This window comes from Atheta coriaria, unplaced genomic scaffold (genome assembly GCF_025399875.1).
Source record: "Atheta coriaria isolate IRGN ID8LTWV9N9 unplaced genomic scaffold, Caltech_Dcor_3.1 hic_scaffold_2_pilon, whole genome shotgun sequence".
NCBI classification, from domain to species: domain Eukaryota; kingdom Metazoa; phylum Arthropoda; class Insecta; order Coleoptera; family Staphylinidae; genus Dalotia; species Dalotia coriaria.
Window position 1 is genome coordinate 5,239,633 of NW_027045444.1, and position 14,292 is coordinate 5,253,924.

Here is a 14,292-nt window from a genome sequence, read left to right on the forward strand (position 1 = left end):
TAACAAACGCAATTTTTATACTATAACAACAAATTACATCTCAAATTGAAGCCAATTAAATTATCTATCACCTTGTATATTAATAATCCTCGTTCAGTATACAGTATGTCCATAAATAATGATCAAACTAAAAATATTAACATTTTTTCAATTTTAATCTCAAAAATCACAAAATTGTTCACTAAATTGTTAATAACAAACGTAATATTAACACTACAATAATAAATTATATTTCAAATTAAAGCCAATTAAATTATCTATAATTTTATGCAAGAACATTATACTTTTAATATACAGAGTGGTCACAAAAATGAATCAAACTAAAAAAATCAATATTTTCACATTTTAACCAAAAAACACGCAAACCACCACAAAATTATTAATAACAATCACAATTTTAACAATACAACAACAAATCATACATCAAATTAAACCCAAATAAATTACCCATCAACTTACATAACTTCTGATAGTAAAATATGCAACAATACGAAAATATTCCATAATCAACATCAAATTCACCACAAACCGCGCCGCAATCTCAAAGTCCTTGCTCTTATCACCCAAAACCTCCGCACTCAATCAAATAATAGATTTATCCATATCTATTTTACCACCGCTGATAATAAACGATTAATATTCGCCTATCCGTGTCTAGCGCGTCGACACTACTCGGTGATTAACGTCCGCGATCGCCAGTTGCAACGTGAAGTGTGAGTGCCGATCGGCAATTAACGCGGCAATTATTCGCGCGATACGGGCGCTAATTAACAAATTAGGCGTCGTAAACGTTGATGCAATTATTGTGCGATACCCGACACGTCTGTGTGAGTGGAGAAAATTAATACTGAGGTAAATTTCAATTGATTACTTATTAGAAATTAGAAAAATTGCAATTTTCAAGTTAAATGCGCGTAATAAGCATGAATTGAGTGCGGAAAAGATTCAATGTCACTTTGTTTTGATGCTGTGAGATTCTGTCAGTGTACTGACACGTGTTTGTGATTTTATCTTGACCTCTGGACTGGTTAATTGTGCAATTCGATGAGCAATTATATCATATCACAGTAGAAATTATGTTACATTATATTTTGTGTGATCATTTAGTAGACTTTTTATTATTATTAATATTAATTGAGTAGAGTATTAGAACAATGTTATATTAGAGATTATTTTATGTAGGAATTATATTGGATAAATGAGTGCTTGAACTTGTTACTTTAAACTTTGAAGTCAATTGTTAGACAAGATTGTGGATGACGCAATGAAATTTTTTAGTAATTGTTTGATAACTCTGTGAGTTTTGTGGTTATGACAAAATTTTTTAGATATGATTATAGAGGAATAAATTGTCTGTTGGTTTGTATTGTATGAATAATAGTTTTTAAAACTCTTGCCTCTTCAACTCTTTTGTTTCTTGTCGTTGACGACACGTCGCGTAAATTTCACAATCGGCAGCACGTTCGCAGCAATTTTCAATGTGGCATTGAGCGTTAATTATAATTTGCGCTCGTCTCGCGACTTTTATCCACTTATTAAAAGTATTTAAGCGCACTGTGCACTGTGTCATTGACTTGCTAACGCGGATGACCTAAAAATCCTTCTTGAAACACCTTGTAACTCATAATATAAGACCGAATTTTTTCGGCAGCCGGTTGTGTATTTGTTTATTACTACATTGTGTTGGTTAGGTTTGTTTACTTATCGCATTGTCGACTCGGCAAAGCATTAAATTAACGCGTTAACAATTGTGTGCGGTAAATGTGTTACAAATGTAACGATTGTTACACATTTCATCGTGTAAGAAATCAAAACTGGATTGCGCGATGGAATTGCGCATGAAATGTCCAAATATGCAATAAATCATAATAATTTATGTGTTATATTAAAGTTAATTAAATTTTCTAAAGAGTAGTGAAGAAATTTTGATGTTTGCATGTATGGTTTGCTTGTAAATTGATAATTAACTTCGTAATTTATTTTAATTTTGAGATTTTTTTTAAAGACGATGGAAAATTGTTAATAACTTGTATAATTTTTATGTTATAGTTGTAAATTTAATGTGTATGTCTGGGTAATTAGATTATTTATAATATATTATTATTAAATTCAGGTTTTTGTTGATAGTGTGCTTGTGATAAGGAATTTAATAGTAAAAATGATTATTTTTGAGGTTTCAAGGTAAATTGTTTATAACGGGCGTAATTTTTGCGTTACGATGATGAATTATATCTTAAACTGAAGTTAGATAAATTGTTTATAATTTTGGTAGAAGAATTTTTTGTTTTTGTTTACTGTAAGGTCGTGAAATTTATTTAAACATTGAACTTTGATTTGTACGCTTTAAAAAATCCATAAAAATGTGATAATTGTGGAAAATTGTTAATAACAATTACAATTTTAAGATTATAACTATAAATTATATATTAAATTGAAGCTGGTTAAATTACCTATCACCTCATATCAATAAACATAATAATTAATATACAATATGGCCGTGAACAACATTTTAAAAACAAGAAACATAAAAATACTATAAAAAATGCATCTTCTCACAAAATTGTTAATAACAAACGCAATTTTTATACTATAACAACAAATTATATCTCAAATTGAAGCCTATTTAATTATCTATTATTTTGTATATTAATAATCCACGTTCAATATACAGTATGTTCATAAATAATGATCAAACTAAAAATATTAACATTTTTTAAATTTTAATCTCAAAAAATCACGAAATTGTTCACAAAATTGTTAATAACAATCGTAATATTAATACTACAATAATAAATTTCATCCCAAATTAAAGCCAATTAAATTATCTATAATTTTGTTTAAGAACATTGGACTTTTAATATACAGAGTGGTCACAAAAATGAATCAAACTAAAAAAATCAATATTTTCACATTTTAACCAAAAACCCGCAAACCTCCACAAAATTATTAATAACAATCACAATTCATATACAACAACTACAAATCATACATCAAATTAAACCCAAATAAATTACCCATCAACTTACATAACTTTTGATAGTAAAATATGCAACAATACGAAAATATTCCATAATCAACATCAAATTCACTACAAACCGCTCCGCAATCTCAAAGTCCTTGCTCTTATCACCCAAAACCTCCGCACTCAATCAAATAATAGATTTATCCATATCTATTCTACCACCGCTGATAATAAACGATTAATATTCGCCTATCCGTGTCTAGCGCGTCGACACTACTCGGTGATTAACGTCCGCGATCGTCAGTTGCAACGTGAAGTGCGAGTGCCGATCGGCAATTAACGCGGCAATTATTCGCGCGATACGGGCGCTAATTAACAAATTAGGCGTCGTAAACGTTGATGCAATTATTGTGCGATACCCAACACGACTGTGTGAGTGGAGAAAATTAATACTGAGGTAAATTTCAATTGATTACTTATTAGAAATTAGAAACATTTAATTTTATGCGCGTAATAAGCATGAATTGAGTGCGGAAAAGATTCAATGTCACTTTGTTTTGATGCTGTGTGATTCTGTCAGTGTACTGACACGTGTTTGTGATTTTATCTTGACCTCTGGACGCGGTTAATTGTGCAATTCGATGAGCAATTATATCATATCACAGTAGAAATTATGTTACATTATTTATTAGACTTTTTATTATTATTATTAGTATTAATTGAGTAGAGTATTAGAACAATGATATATTAGAGATTAATTTATGTTGGAATTATGTTGAATAGATGGGTGCTTGAACTTGTTACTTTAAACTTTGAAGTCAATTGTTAGACAAGATTGTGGATGACGCAATGAAATTTTTAGTAATTGTTTGATAACTCTGTGAGTTTTGTGGTTATGACAAAATTTTTTAGATAAGTTTATAGAGGAATAAATTGTCTGTTGATTTGTGTTGTATGAATAATAGTTTTTATGTTTTTGGTGGTGTTTATAGGGTGTAAAGTTGATATTTGGAAAATTTGTTAGGAAATGTTTATGTTTTAGTAATTCTTTGATAACTTTTATAGTTTTTATGTTATTTTAATAAATTTGGTGTAGAATTGAAGGTAATTAGATTGTTTATGAGGTGGGTTATTGTTTTGTTTATAAAAATGTGTTTATAGATGGTTTACAGGGTGTTAAAGTTAATGTGAGGTTTAATTTTTAATTATGTGGTCTTAAAATTTTATGGCTTGGAAAATTGATGATAACTTTTTCAAATTTTACGGTAAATTAATAAACTATGCATGAAATGAGAGATAGTTAAATTATATATTACCTTGGTAATGAATATTTTGTTGAAAATTGTTTTTAAGATAATTTACGGAGTGTTGAAGTTTATATTACATTATTTTAACCTAAAAATGCATTTTGTTAGAACATTACTGATAATTTCTACAAAATTTATGGAAAAGCTATAAATTAGGCATAAAATAACAGCCAGTTAAATTATCTACCACTTTCTTCATTAATAATTTTGTTTAAACAATTTTTACTCCAATTTACAGGGGAATTAAGTTCATATTAGTAAAAAATTACGATAAACATGCAAAACATCACTAAATTTCTTATAACTTCTACAAATTTAACAACAAATTACCAAATTTCACACAAAATTAAACCTAATAATATCATCTAACATACCATCAATAAACAAACAATAAACAATCAACAGATAAATATTTACAGGGTGTTAAAGTTGATACATACTCAAAACATTAAATAAAAACCAAATAAAAAGTGAATTTATGACAAAATACACTTTACTTCTTAAAGAAAAAGAAGCTTATAAAAGGTGAAACCGATTACGCTGGGAGATTGGAGGCTAAGTGTAGAAGGCACCGAGCGTAATGACAGCGTAATACACATTTTTGTTGCAATCATCGGCGAAATAAGCGCAACAAATGCAGCAACGCACTGGTGACCAGCAGTGCACAAGAAACCTAGAAGGTTACACTGCACAATTACACATTCTTTAACAATATCATTATTATTATTATTTATTTATAAAAAATAAATAAAAAATTAAAAAAAAAAACAGAGGAATAAAATTGTGTGTTTGAAGCATGGACGCATCGTAACAGTCATCACATATTATCACACACCTGATGATATGAATGTGTTAATTTTAATAATAGCGCACAAAGTTGTAATATTTTTCTGCTTCCAGTGTTTACCTACTCGTGGTGCATGTTTGCATTCACTGCGCATGGCCGCGATACGCGAATGGAAATTGCGCAAAGTGAACGTCGCGTTCATAATTTTATTTCGCATTTCATAATTGTTACACTTGCATTTTCGCAAGTTGCAATGCGTTTAAATATAAATCAATTTAGAGTTGAAGACCAACTGCTCCACACCACCGCGGTTTACTAATTCACCATGACCGCGTCTGAACCGGTTGAAATCTCACTTGTGTCTTAAATGTGTCTTAAAGTTGAAAATCAACTCATTGGGCAATTGATTGCTATGGAATGGAATGATACTCGCTCGCACCGTAGTTTATTGATGATAACCATAACGAATTATGTGGATATGTATCTCGTCCGTCCTTGATTCGGCGGCCATGTTGGTTTTGGTAATCAGGTTGCGTGCGCGGATGTCGCAACGGATTTGGAAGGCGACGCCAACCGTGACCACGAAAAAATTTCGAATTAAGAATAGAAGTCATGTTTCAATTTGTTTTTAACGATGAGTGTTGTCCTTGCTGGAGTTGGAGTCTGAGTTTTGACGATTTTTCGTGTTTTTAAGGTTTTTGTAGTGGAAATAATTTGGTTAAATGTTTGGTATTAAAGATTTATGAGATTATATATAATATTTGTTGAGATTATGAAGTTTTTTTAGAGTTTTTACAAGTTTTGTGTGGTAATATTCTAGCTGATCGTGTTTTTATGAGTGAATTATCGTGAATTTTGTCAAGTGTCAACTTTAACATCCTGTGAAGTGACTTAAAAACGGACTTAAGTCAAATGTTCATATATAGGATGATACATTATTTAAATAGCTGTTATTTTATGCTTAATTTATAACAATTGTGTTAAATTTGTAGAAAATATCATTAATTTTCTAACAAAATGCATTTTTGGACTAAATTATCATAAAATGAACTTCAACACTCGGTATATTATCTTAAAAACCATTTTAAACACAATATTCATTAACAAGGTAATAGATAATTTAACTGTCTTTCATTTCATGCATAGTTTATTAATTTAGTGTAAAATTTGAGAAAGTAATACGTATTTTAATGAGATAGTGCATTTTCATGACTAAGTAATTGTGATTTTCGCCAAGTATTAACTTCAACATCCTGTAAAGTGACTTATAAAGTGATCAAAATTAAACATTGAAACACAGGGTGATAGATTATTTAATTGGCTATTATCTTATGCTTGATTTTTTACTTTTGCATTAAATTTGTAGAAATTATCATTAATTTTCTAACAAAATGTATTTATTCCACCAAAATTGTCATAAATTTTGTTTAATATAAACTTCAACGCCCTGTAACTCACCTTGCAACAAAATTTAAAAAAATTATTATTACCCAAAGTATTAGACAATTTAACCCGCTATTATTCCATACCAAATTTATCAAAATCGCATAAAATTTGCGCAAATTATCAAAGATTTTCTAAACCAACAACAAAAAACACACATTTCCACATAAAATAACCTCAAAACTCTTTAATCTAACCTCAAATAAACTAAATCATATCTATTTATATTTCAGGAACCATGAAGAACACCTTCTAGCTCCAAAACCCAGCATACCACCAAACATTTCTTAATAAAATTTAAGAAACCTTAAAAAAAAACAACGATAAAAATGCCAGCAACACTCTCAAAACTCCTCGAGCGTCATGGCGTCCTCGCCGCCATGACACCCCAAAACCTCTCCCGCGCATTCGTCGGCGCCGTCCTCATCACCTACGGCGTCAAAGTAGCCTACCCCCTGGTGGACTCCCTCATCAACAAACCAAACAAACAACACGACAGCGTCAACAACAACCTGGTCCCTGTCCTACCATCAAAACCCTCGGAACCCAAAGGTATCCGCTCCCGCCTACGCAAAAACATCCCCGCCCTAAACTTTACCTTCATCCTACAATTCCTCAAACTGGTCCGCATCATGATCCCCAACCTATTCTGCACAGAAACCGCACTTTTGAGTGGTCACACCATGTTCCTCTTCCTGCGGACCTTCCTAAGCATCTACGTGGCGAACCTAGAGGGCGCCATAGTCAAATACATCGTGCGGAAAGAACCCAAAAACTTCATTAGACAACTCCTCAAGTGGTTCGGAGTCGCCATACCTGCAACCTTCATCAACTCCATGATCAAATACTTAGAATCGCGAATTGCTCTGGCGTTCAGGACCAGATTGGTCAACCATAGTTACCAGTTGTACTTCAAGAATCAAAGCTACTACCGAGTGACAGTCCTAGACGGCAGGTTGGATAACTGCGCGCAAAGATTAACGGATGACATAGAAATTGTGGCGAATACTGTGAGTCATCTGTATGGTCAGATTACGAAACCGTTGTTTGATATTCTATTGATGGCGATTGCCCTGGCGAATTTGACCAGGAGTAGAAATGCGAATATTATCACAGGACCTATTTTGATTAGTGCGGTTGTGGTGGTTTCTGCATTGATTCTGAGACTGGTCAGTCCTAGATTCGGACAGTTGGTTGCCCAGGAAGCAGAGAAGAAAGGGTACCTCAGGCATGTTCATACCAGATTGGTTACCAATGCTGAAGAGATTGCTTTTTATGGTGGGCAGAAGGTGGAGTTGTCGCATTTGAAGAATGCTTACAGAATTCTGTGTCAGCATATGGAGCATATGTTTGGGGTTAAGTTGTGGTTTGTCATGTTGGAGCAGTTTTTGATGAAGTATGTGTGGAGTGGGACTGGGATGGTTGTGGTATCCCTGCCGATTTTGATGAATGCGACAAGTGGTGGGGGTAGTACCAGAGAGGAGAATTCTAAGAGTGAAAGTAAAAGTTCTTTTGCTGCTAATGTGGTTGGAAGTACAGGAGATGTGCCCATAATGGTTCAGGGGGGATCTCCGAATGGAGATTCTATATCTGAACGTACGCATTATTTTACCACTGCGAAGAATCTGTTGCTTACTGGGAGTAACGCCGTGGAGAGACTAATGTCTTCGTATAAGGATGTTGTGGAGTTGGCGGGGCATACCGCGAGGGTTGCTAATATGTTCCATGTGTTGGAGGAGGTGTCCAATGGGCAGTATACGAAGACTGTGGTGCAGAAAAATGGCGGGGATGATATCAAGAGTGGGTTTCAGATTGAGTTCAAAGGGGACCAGCCTGTACCTAAAGGTAGGGAGATTATTTTGTTATTCTGAGACTTTCTAGGGGACTTAGAATGGGTTCTGAGATGGTTTAACATGTTTCTGAGATATTCTAAGAGATATAGAATGGATTCTAAGATGATTTGTGGTGATTCTATGGAATTCTAAGTCTTTTAGAATAAATTCTAAGTCATGTATAGACTTAGAATATGTCCTAAATTGATTTAACTTGTCTCCATGATGTCCCAAAAGTCTTAGAATATATTCTGAGTCTTTCTAAGTGACCTAGAATCACTTCTAATACTTTTCTTATACTTTTTTGGGTTCCAGGAAAGATAATCTACACCTCATCAAACGAAATCGTCCTTAAAAACGTCCCAATTGTAACACCGAATTGTGACGTAGTGTGTCCCACCTTGTCCCTACACCTTCAACCAGGCGAACATTTATTGATCACTGGTCCCAATGGATGTGGCAAATCCTCCCTATTCAGAATCTTATCCGGATTGTGGCCCATTTATGATGGAGAGTTGCACACTCCGAAGAATTCGATGTTCTACATCCCGCAGAGACCCTACATGGTCATTGGTAATTTGAGGGATCAGATTATCTATCCGGATACCCCTGCAGATATGATTAATAAGCAGGTGCGGGAGGAGGATCTAAGGGAGATTATGAAGATGGTGCATCTGGAGCATATCGTGGAGCGGGATGGGTTCACCATTGCGAAAGACTGGACGGATATTTTATCGGGAGGGGAGAAGCAACGAATGGCTATTGCGAGATTATTCTATCATAAGTAAGTATTGGGAGGAATTCTGAGACTTGTGGGAGGACTTAGAATGGAATCTAAGAGGATTTGGAGTTATTCTGAGTCATTCTAGGTTACTTAGAGTACATTCTATGTCTTTTTACCGATTTAGAATGTATTCTAAGACTATTTAAATTGGTTTTATGATATTCTAAGAGACTTAGAATAAATTCTGAGATGATTTGAATTGATTCTATATCATTCTAAGTCACTTTGGACGAATTCTAAGTCACTTTGAACGAATTCTAAGTCATTCTAAGTCTCGTCTAGACTCAGAATATGACCTATGAGTCTCAGAATAAATTCTAAGTCATCCTAAGTAACTCAGAATCACTCTTAAGACAATTCTAATACTACTAACCCAAATTCTAACACTTTTCAGACCCAAATACGCCCTTCTGGACGAATGCACCTCCGCAGTCTCCATCGACGTAGAAAGCAGCATCTACCAGGCAGCCATCGACCTAGGCATCACACTCCTCACCATCACACACCGCCCCACCCTCTGGAAGTTCCACACCCACATTCTCCAGTTCGACGGCACCGGCGGCTGGGACTGCAAACCCCTCGACGCCGACGACCGGATAAAACTCAAACGCGAAAAGGAACAATTATTATCCGCCAAGCAAACCGACGAGACGCGCATGCGCCTCGACGAACTCAATAGACTACTAGGCGAATAGCACACGTAACCTAACCTAAGTTATTCAGTTACCGTATCCATTATTCTATATTATATTATGTATGAGATGACGAAAGCGACAAATATGTGATTGTGATGTGACTTCATTTGATTACCACGAGATGAGAAATCAGAATTATAGGTTAGGTTAGCATAGCTCAAACATGTATGACTGTGACAGTGTGGCGGCGGGGTTAGGTTATGATATATGCATATGCGTACATATTAAACTTTATACGAACAAATGACAAGTGGTGGGGATTTATACCGCATAATTTATGTAGAAACAAATCATGCATAAATAACAAACGATAAATTAATCGTTTAATTACATATTACGCCATCTTTGATAAGAATCCGACATAAAATACATCAGTGAACTTTAATTCACTTCATTTTGAAGCAAAACAAAATGTCCGAACGTAAATATTTCCTAAGACAAGTAAGTGACATGTAATTCAAGGTTATTTCAAGGTTACACATGTCATGTATTACAGAGCACTGCAGCATTCGCTTGTTTTCTCGAAAGTATTGGTTGTGGTGTTGTAATGTCATTCACCGGAACACTTTTTCCGCAATTAGAAGCCGACCGCCATTTTGTAATCGACAAAACCGACGAAACATGGATCGGTAATACACAAAATCTAACCTAAAACAATTAATAACTAATAACTTACATGTTGTAGCTTCCAGCGCCATATTATCAATGGCTTTCGGTTGTATCATCGGTGGAGTGTCAATGCCGCACCTCACACGTAAAATCATCATAACCTCAACAAATCTACTGATGATAATCGGTTTCCTAACATTGTATTACTCACAAACCGTTACACATCTCCTCATTGGTCGAATACTATGTGGAAGCGCAATGGGGACGTCACGGCCTGCACTTGTCACGATCGTAGCCGAAGTTGCACGACCGAATCTACGCACCATGTTTACCAACCTTATAATGCTGGGACATGTAGTCGGTGCGTTGTTAAGCGATGTGAATGCAACCTTCCTTACATGGCGCACAAATGCATTGATAACCTGTGCGTATCCATGTTTAGCTGTTATAATTTTCACTCTTCTACCGGAAACTTATGGCAGCCATGTTGAAAAACAGAATTTAGAACGCGCAACACAAAGTTTTCATTGGTATAGAGGTTATGATAACCTCTCACGTCAAGAATTAACAAAAATCATCAATCAACCTCTGAATAACCTTGACATTCTAACCTTGTTTGATAAAAAGTTTTTCAAAGCTTTTATTATCTGCACGACGTTTTTCGCCGCTGGACAACTAAATGGCGTCAATGTTTTATCACTATATTCAGTGGAGATGTTTAAAAATATGTTTAAAACATTAACGCTAATTATATCACTATAGGTTATGATGCTGTCAAAATTACAGCGAGTCTAACCTCAATCTACGCGATAAAACGGTTTAAACTGCGTACTTTGACGTTTATAAGCGCTGTGGGTGTGATTTTAAGCTTAATAGCTTTATCTTTGTTATATTACGCAGCCAATAGGACTACGGATAGTTTGGAGGTTAGTAGATACAATATTCTAACCTGTATTGTGTTGATTTTGTACGTACAGTTTTTATTGTGTGGTTTGGCACCGTTGCCATGGGCTACACCTCCGGAATTGTTCGAAACAAGCGTGGCTGGTGTTGGAAGTGGCTGTACTATCTTTATCAACTATATAATTTACTTTTTAGTTGTCAAATTCAGTCCGGCATTGTTGCAGGTTAGTTATAGTTTGACTTTTGGTGTTTTTGCGTGTTTTACAGCTGTTTTAAGCTGTATTCTATGGTTTATTTTGCCTGAAACTAAGAATAAGACGTTATTAGACTCGCAGGCGATGATAACAATATAATAATTTGTTTTTGTTTAGTTATAAACAATTTTTTAACGTTTTTATTCAATTTGGGTATGTAACACTCGGTGGATATATTTAGGTACAAAATAAAATGTCCCTAGATGAATCCCCTAGACTAATCTTTTGTTTTCGACACTGTCAATATGTCAACGCTGTGTGACTTTACGTTGTCAAAAATGAAAACGAGAAAAACGCAGAAAAATTAAATTATGCTCGCTGATTACGTTCAACATTCATCCAATCATTAATCCAAAGATTAATGCGTTACGTACAGTAAATTTGTGTGTGTTTTACGTTGAAATTACCACCGCTGCTTGTGTAAATTGAACTGCAAGTATTTCTAACCTCAAAATCAGTTTATAAGGTGTGCGAGCTGCTTTTCTGCCGCTGATTCGCGTCCTGCGGGGTGGAGACGGTGTCATAGGTGGTCGACGAGTTAAACGCGCGGCGGTCGCGTCGCCGCCGGCGAGATGACGACGAATGCGACGCCCTCGCCGTTGCCGGCCATCCGCCAGCTTCTTTGGGGGGCGCACATCAAGGCCGATATCTTCGCCAGATGGTCACAAGGTAACATAACCTCAAAAACACATCCACACAAAAAATAATAAAAAAAAATATTTTTCAGGTTTTTATTTCAGTAAAAGTGAGTCAAGTGCCCTAGAACAATCCCAAGGCGGGCCCTGTTCGATTCTCGCACCTGTGCAGGCGTACATAATAAAAAATCTGCTTGATGAGTACAAAACTTTAGCATTTAGGGATCAAGTATGTCATTTTCAAACATAACCTCAAATTTTCTGTCTCTTCTAACTGTCAAATGTTAAGATTGCAGATAAAAAGCAGGAGTCTTTACTTTTGAATGCTCTCTTTGAGATATTGCGCAAACAGAACGTGAGCGCGAGTGTAACTAGTCTGAATGAGACCGCCGCAGCTGAAGCGCATGCACCAAAGCAGTTTTACATGGCTTACCTGCAACTAGATGGCGAGGGTGGCAGCGACGCCGCCATTAACGGTGAAGCTAAATCAACACTGAATGACGTGGAGTTTTTCCATGACGCCGTCAGATTGCGCTGCATTAATGGTGAGGATGAATGTATGCAGTTTATGCGCGAGATGATTCAGCGATATCGCGCGCAGTATGGTATTTTGTTGTTTCTCTACTCTGTGATAGCTACTAAGGTAAGGTACCAACCTAAAAAGTAACCAAAAAAAAGTCACTAGATTATTTACTCACTATAATATTAACAGGGACTACACCAATTGAAATCTGAGCGGTCTGATGATAGCAGCGAGCCGTTAATCGACGAAACCTACGGCTACGGTAGTCAGAGTTTAATTAATCTGATGATAACAGGGCGAGCGGTGTCGTATGTGTGGGATCATGAACAAGATGTCGGTGGGCTTAGTAAGTGTAACATATGCAACCCAACATACACCAAACAACCTAAAATTAACATTTTACTTGTTTTTTTGATAGAATTACGTGGAATTGATCATCAAAGCGACATAGGTTTCATCACGTTGATGGAACACATGCGATACATCACCGTGGGCACGTTTTATAAGAGTCCAAAGCATCCGGTGTGGGTTTTAGGATCGGAAACACATTTGACAGGTAAAAATTAACCTGAAATGAGTGAAAAGTGTATAATAATGTCTTTAAAGTGCTTTTCAGTGACAATACGGCACTGGTGAGCGCTGAGACGGGCTGTGAGCAAGCGCGTCGCGTGTTTAAGAACTATGATAAGGATGATAACAACTTTATCAAAGCGGATGACCTTCAGAATGTCTTGGCTGACCTTCAACTTGTCAGCGAAACAGAATAGTAAGTATTCTAACCTAAAACATGTAATATTAACTTAATTCTGATAAAATTACAGTGTAAATGTAATGCGTCGCAAGCTAGACTCGGAAAACTTGGGGATTATTCTCCTAAATGCTTTTATGCATGAGTTTTATCCGTTGGAGGAGCGTTCCACGCCGGACACCTTCCAATTGGTGCATTATAATGGTTTGGCGCAGAGTAACTACGACGGACAGGTTAATCCAATACATTTTAAGGTTATTTTCATATTTTACGCATAATTTTTAGGTTAAATATCGAATTGGAGGTGCAATCCTGCTGGAATCCGACCTGCGTGCAATGTGTGAGTCGAATCCGATGCTCACATGCCTCCAGACAAAATGGCCGACGATCGAGGTGAACTGGGCCGATAACGTGACGCCCTCTTTGAACTAATTCGATAGATTATTCACGACGAATGCCAAAATTGCAAATTCACGCGAGATGCACACGAGATGAATGACTAGCAGTGTATAATTTATTAATTATATTAAGAATGTCTATTAATTTTATATGCATATTATATAAATTGAGGTTAAATACGACGGCGGCGCGAGTTACAACCAACCGATGTTTGTATTCTCTATATATATATTTAGAAAAGTGCGCTGCATGTGGAATATTATACGCAGGAGAGTGGAACACAAAGCACAATGCGCTTATTTACGACCGGTTATAATTAGCGATATCCTTAGAAAATGGGTTTTAGTGGAGGATTTTTATTTATGGTTTAATTTATGCGCGCTGGTGGGATGTTTGAGCAGCGTGACGCTT

At 35.6% G+C, this 14,292-nt stretch overlaps 3 protein-coding genes across 4 annotated transcripts; all 3 read left to right on the forward strand.

Moving 5' to 3' along the window:
• Positions 1-656: 656 nt before the first annotated feature.
• On the forward strand, positions 657-10,054 carry Abcd1 (ATP binding cassette subfamily D). 2 transcript variants are annotated; one of them, XM_065317088.1, is made up of 4 exons: positions 657-852; positions 6,733-8,344; positions 8,647-9,115; positions 9,510-10,054. In XM_065317088.1, exons 2-4 carry the CDS (start codon positions 6,829-6,831, stop codon positions 9,808-9,810), a joined length of 2,286 nt encoding a protein of 761 aa, XP_065173160.1. In that variant the 5' UTR covers positions 657-852; positions 6,733-6,828; the 3' UTR covers positions 9,811-10,054. The 2 variants fall into 2 exon arrangements, with proteins under 2 accessions (XP_065173160.1, XP_065173161.1); XM_065317089.1 differs by lacking the exon at positions 657-852 and adding an exon at positions 3,224-3,419.
• Positions 10,055-10,123: 69 nt separating this feature from the next.
• LOC135803467 (facilitated trehalose transporter Tret1-like) lies at positions 10,124-11,315 on the forward strand. Its single transcript, XM_065317091.1, has 3 exons — positions 10,124-10,251; positions 10,307-10,439; positions 10,496-11,315. The coding sequence occupies exons 1-3, from the start codon at positions 10,222-10,224 to the stop codon at positions 11,179-11,181; spliced, it is 849 nt and encodes a 282-aa protein (XP_065173163.1). The 5' UTR covers positions 10,124-10,221; the 3' UTR covers positions 11,182-11,315.
• Positions 11,316-11,820: 505 nt separating this feature from the next.
• LOC135803466 (ubiquitin carboxyl-terminal hydrolase MINDY-3 homolog) lies at positions 11,821-14,085 on the forward strand. Its single transcript, XM_065317090.1, has 8 exons — positions 11,821-12,245; positions 12,304-12,440; positions 12,501-12,854; positions 12,924-13,080; positions 13,153-13,290; positions 13,341-13,500; positions 13,556-13,715; positions 13,768-14,085. The coding sequence occupies exons 1-8, from the start codon at positions 12,149-12,151 to the stop codon at positions 13,912-13,914; spliced, it is 1,350 nt and encodes a 449-aa protein (XP_065173162.1). The 5' UTR covers positions 11,821-12,148; the 3' UTR covers positions 13,915-14,085.
• Positions 14,086-14,292: the final 207 nt, after the last annotated feature.

What these genes read in the sequence shown, in the direction of transcription:
- LOC135803466 (XM_065317090.1), top strand. Translation starts at nt 12,149, where the DNA reads ATGACGACGAATGCGACGCCCTCGCCGTTGCCGGCCATCCGCCAGCTT. An exon ending in ATCGGAAACACATTTGACAG is followed by an intron (nt 13,291 to 13,340) that starts GTAAAAATTAAC and finishes ATGTCTTTAAAG; the next exon opens with TGCTTTTCAGTGACAATACG. An exon ending in AGAGTAACTACGACGGACAG is followed by an intron (nt 13,716 to 13,767) that starts GTTAATCCAATA and finishes CATAATTTTTAG; the next exon opens with GTTAAATATCGAATTGGAGG.
- Abcd1 (XM_065317088.1), top strand. Translation starts at nt 6,829, where the DNA reads ATGCCAGCAACACTCTCAAAACTCCTCGAGCGTCATGGCGTCCTCGCC. An exon ending in GGACCAGCCTGTACCTAAAG is followed by an intron (nt 8,345 to 8,646) that starts GTAGGGAGATTA and finishes TTTGGGTTCCAG; the next exon opens with GAAAGATAATCTACACCTCA. An exon ending in GCGAGATTATTCTATCATAA is followed by an intron (nt 9,116 to 9,509) that starts GTAAGTATTGGG and finishes AACACTTTTCAG; the next exon opens with ACCCAAATACGCCCTTCTGG.
- LOC135803467 (XM_065317091.1), top strand. Translation starts at nt 10,222, where the DNA reads ATGTCCGAACGTAAATATTTCCTAAGACAA. An exon ending in GTAAATATTTCCTAAGACAA is followed by an intron (nt 10,252 to 10,306) that starts GTAAGTGACATG and finishes CATGTATTACAG; the next exon opens with AGCACTGCAGCATTCGCTTG. An exon ending in AACCGACGAAACATGGATCG is followed by an intron (nt 10,440 to 10,495) that starts GTAATACACAAA and finishes TACATGTTGTAG; the next exon opens with CTTCCAGCGCCATATTATCA.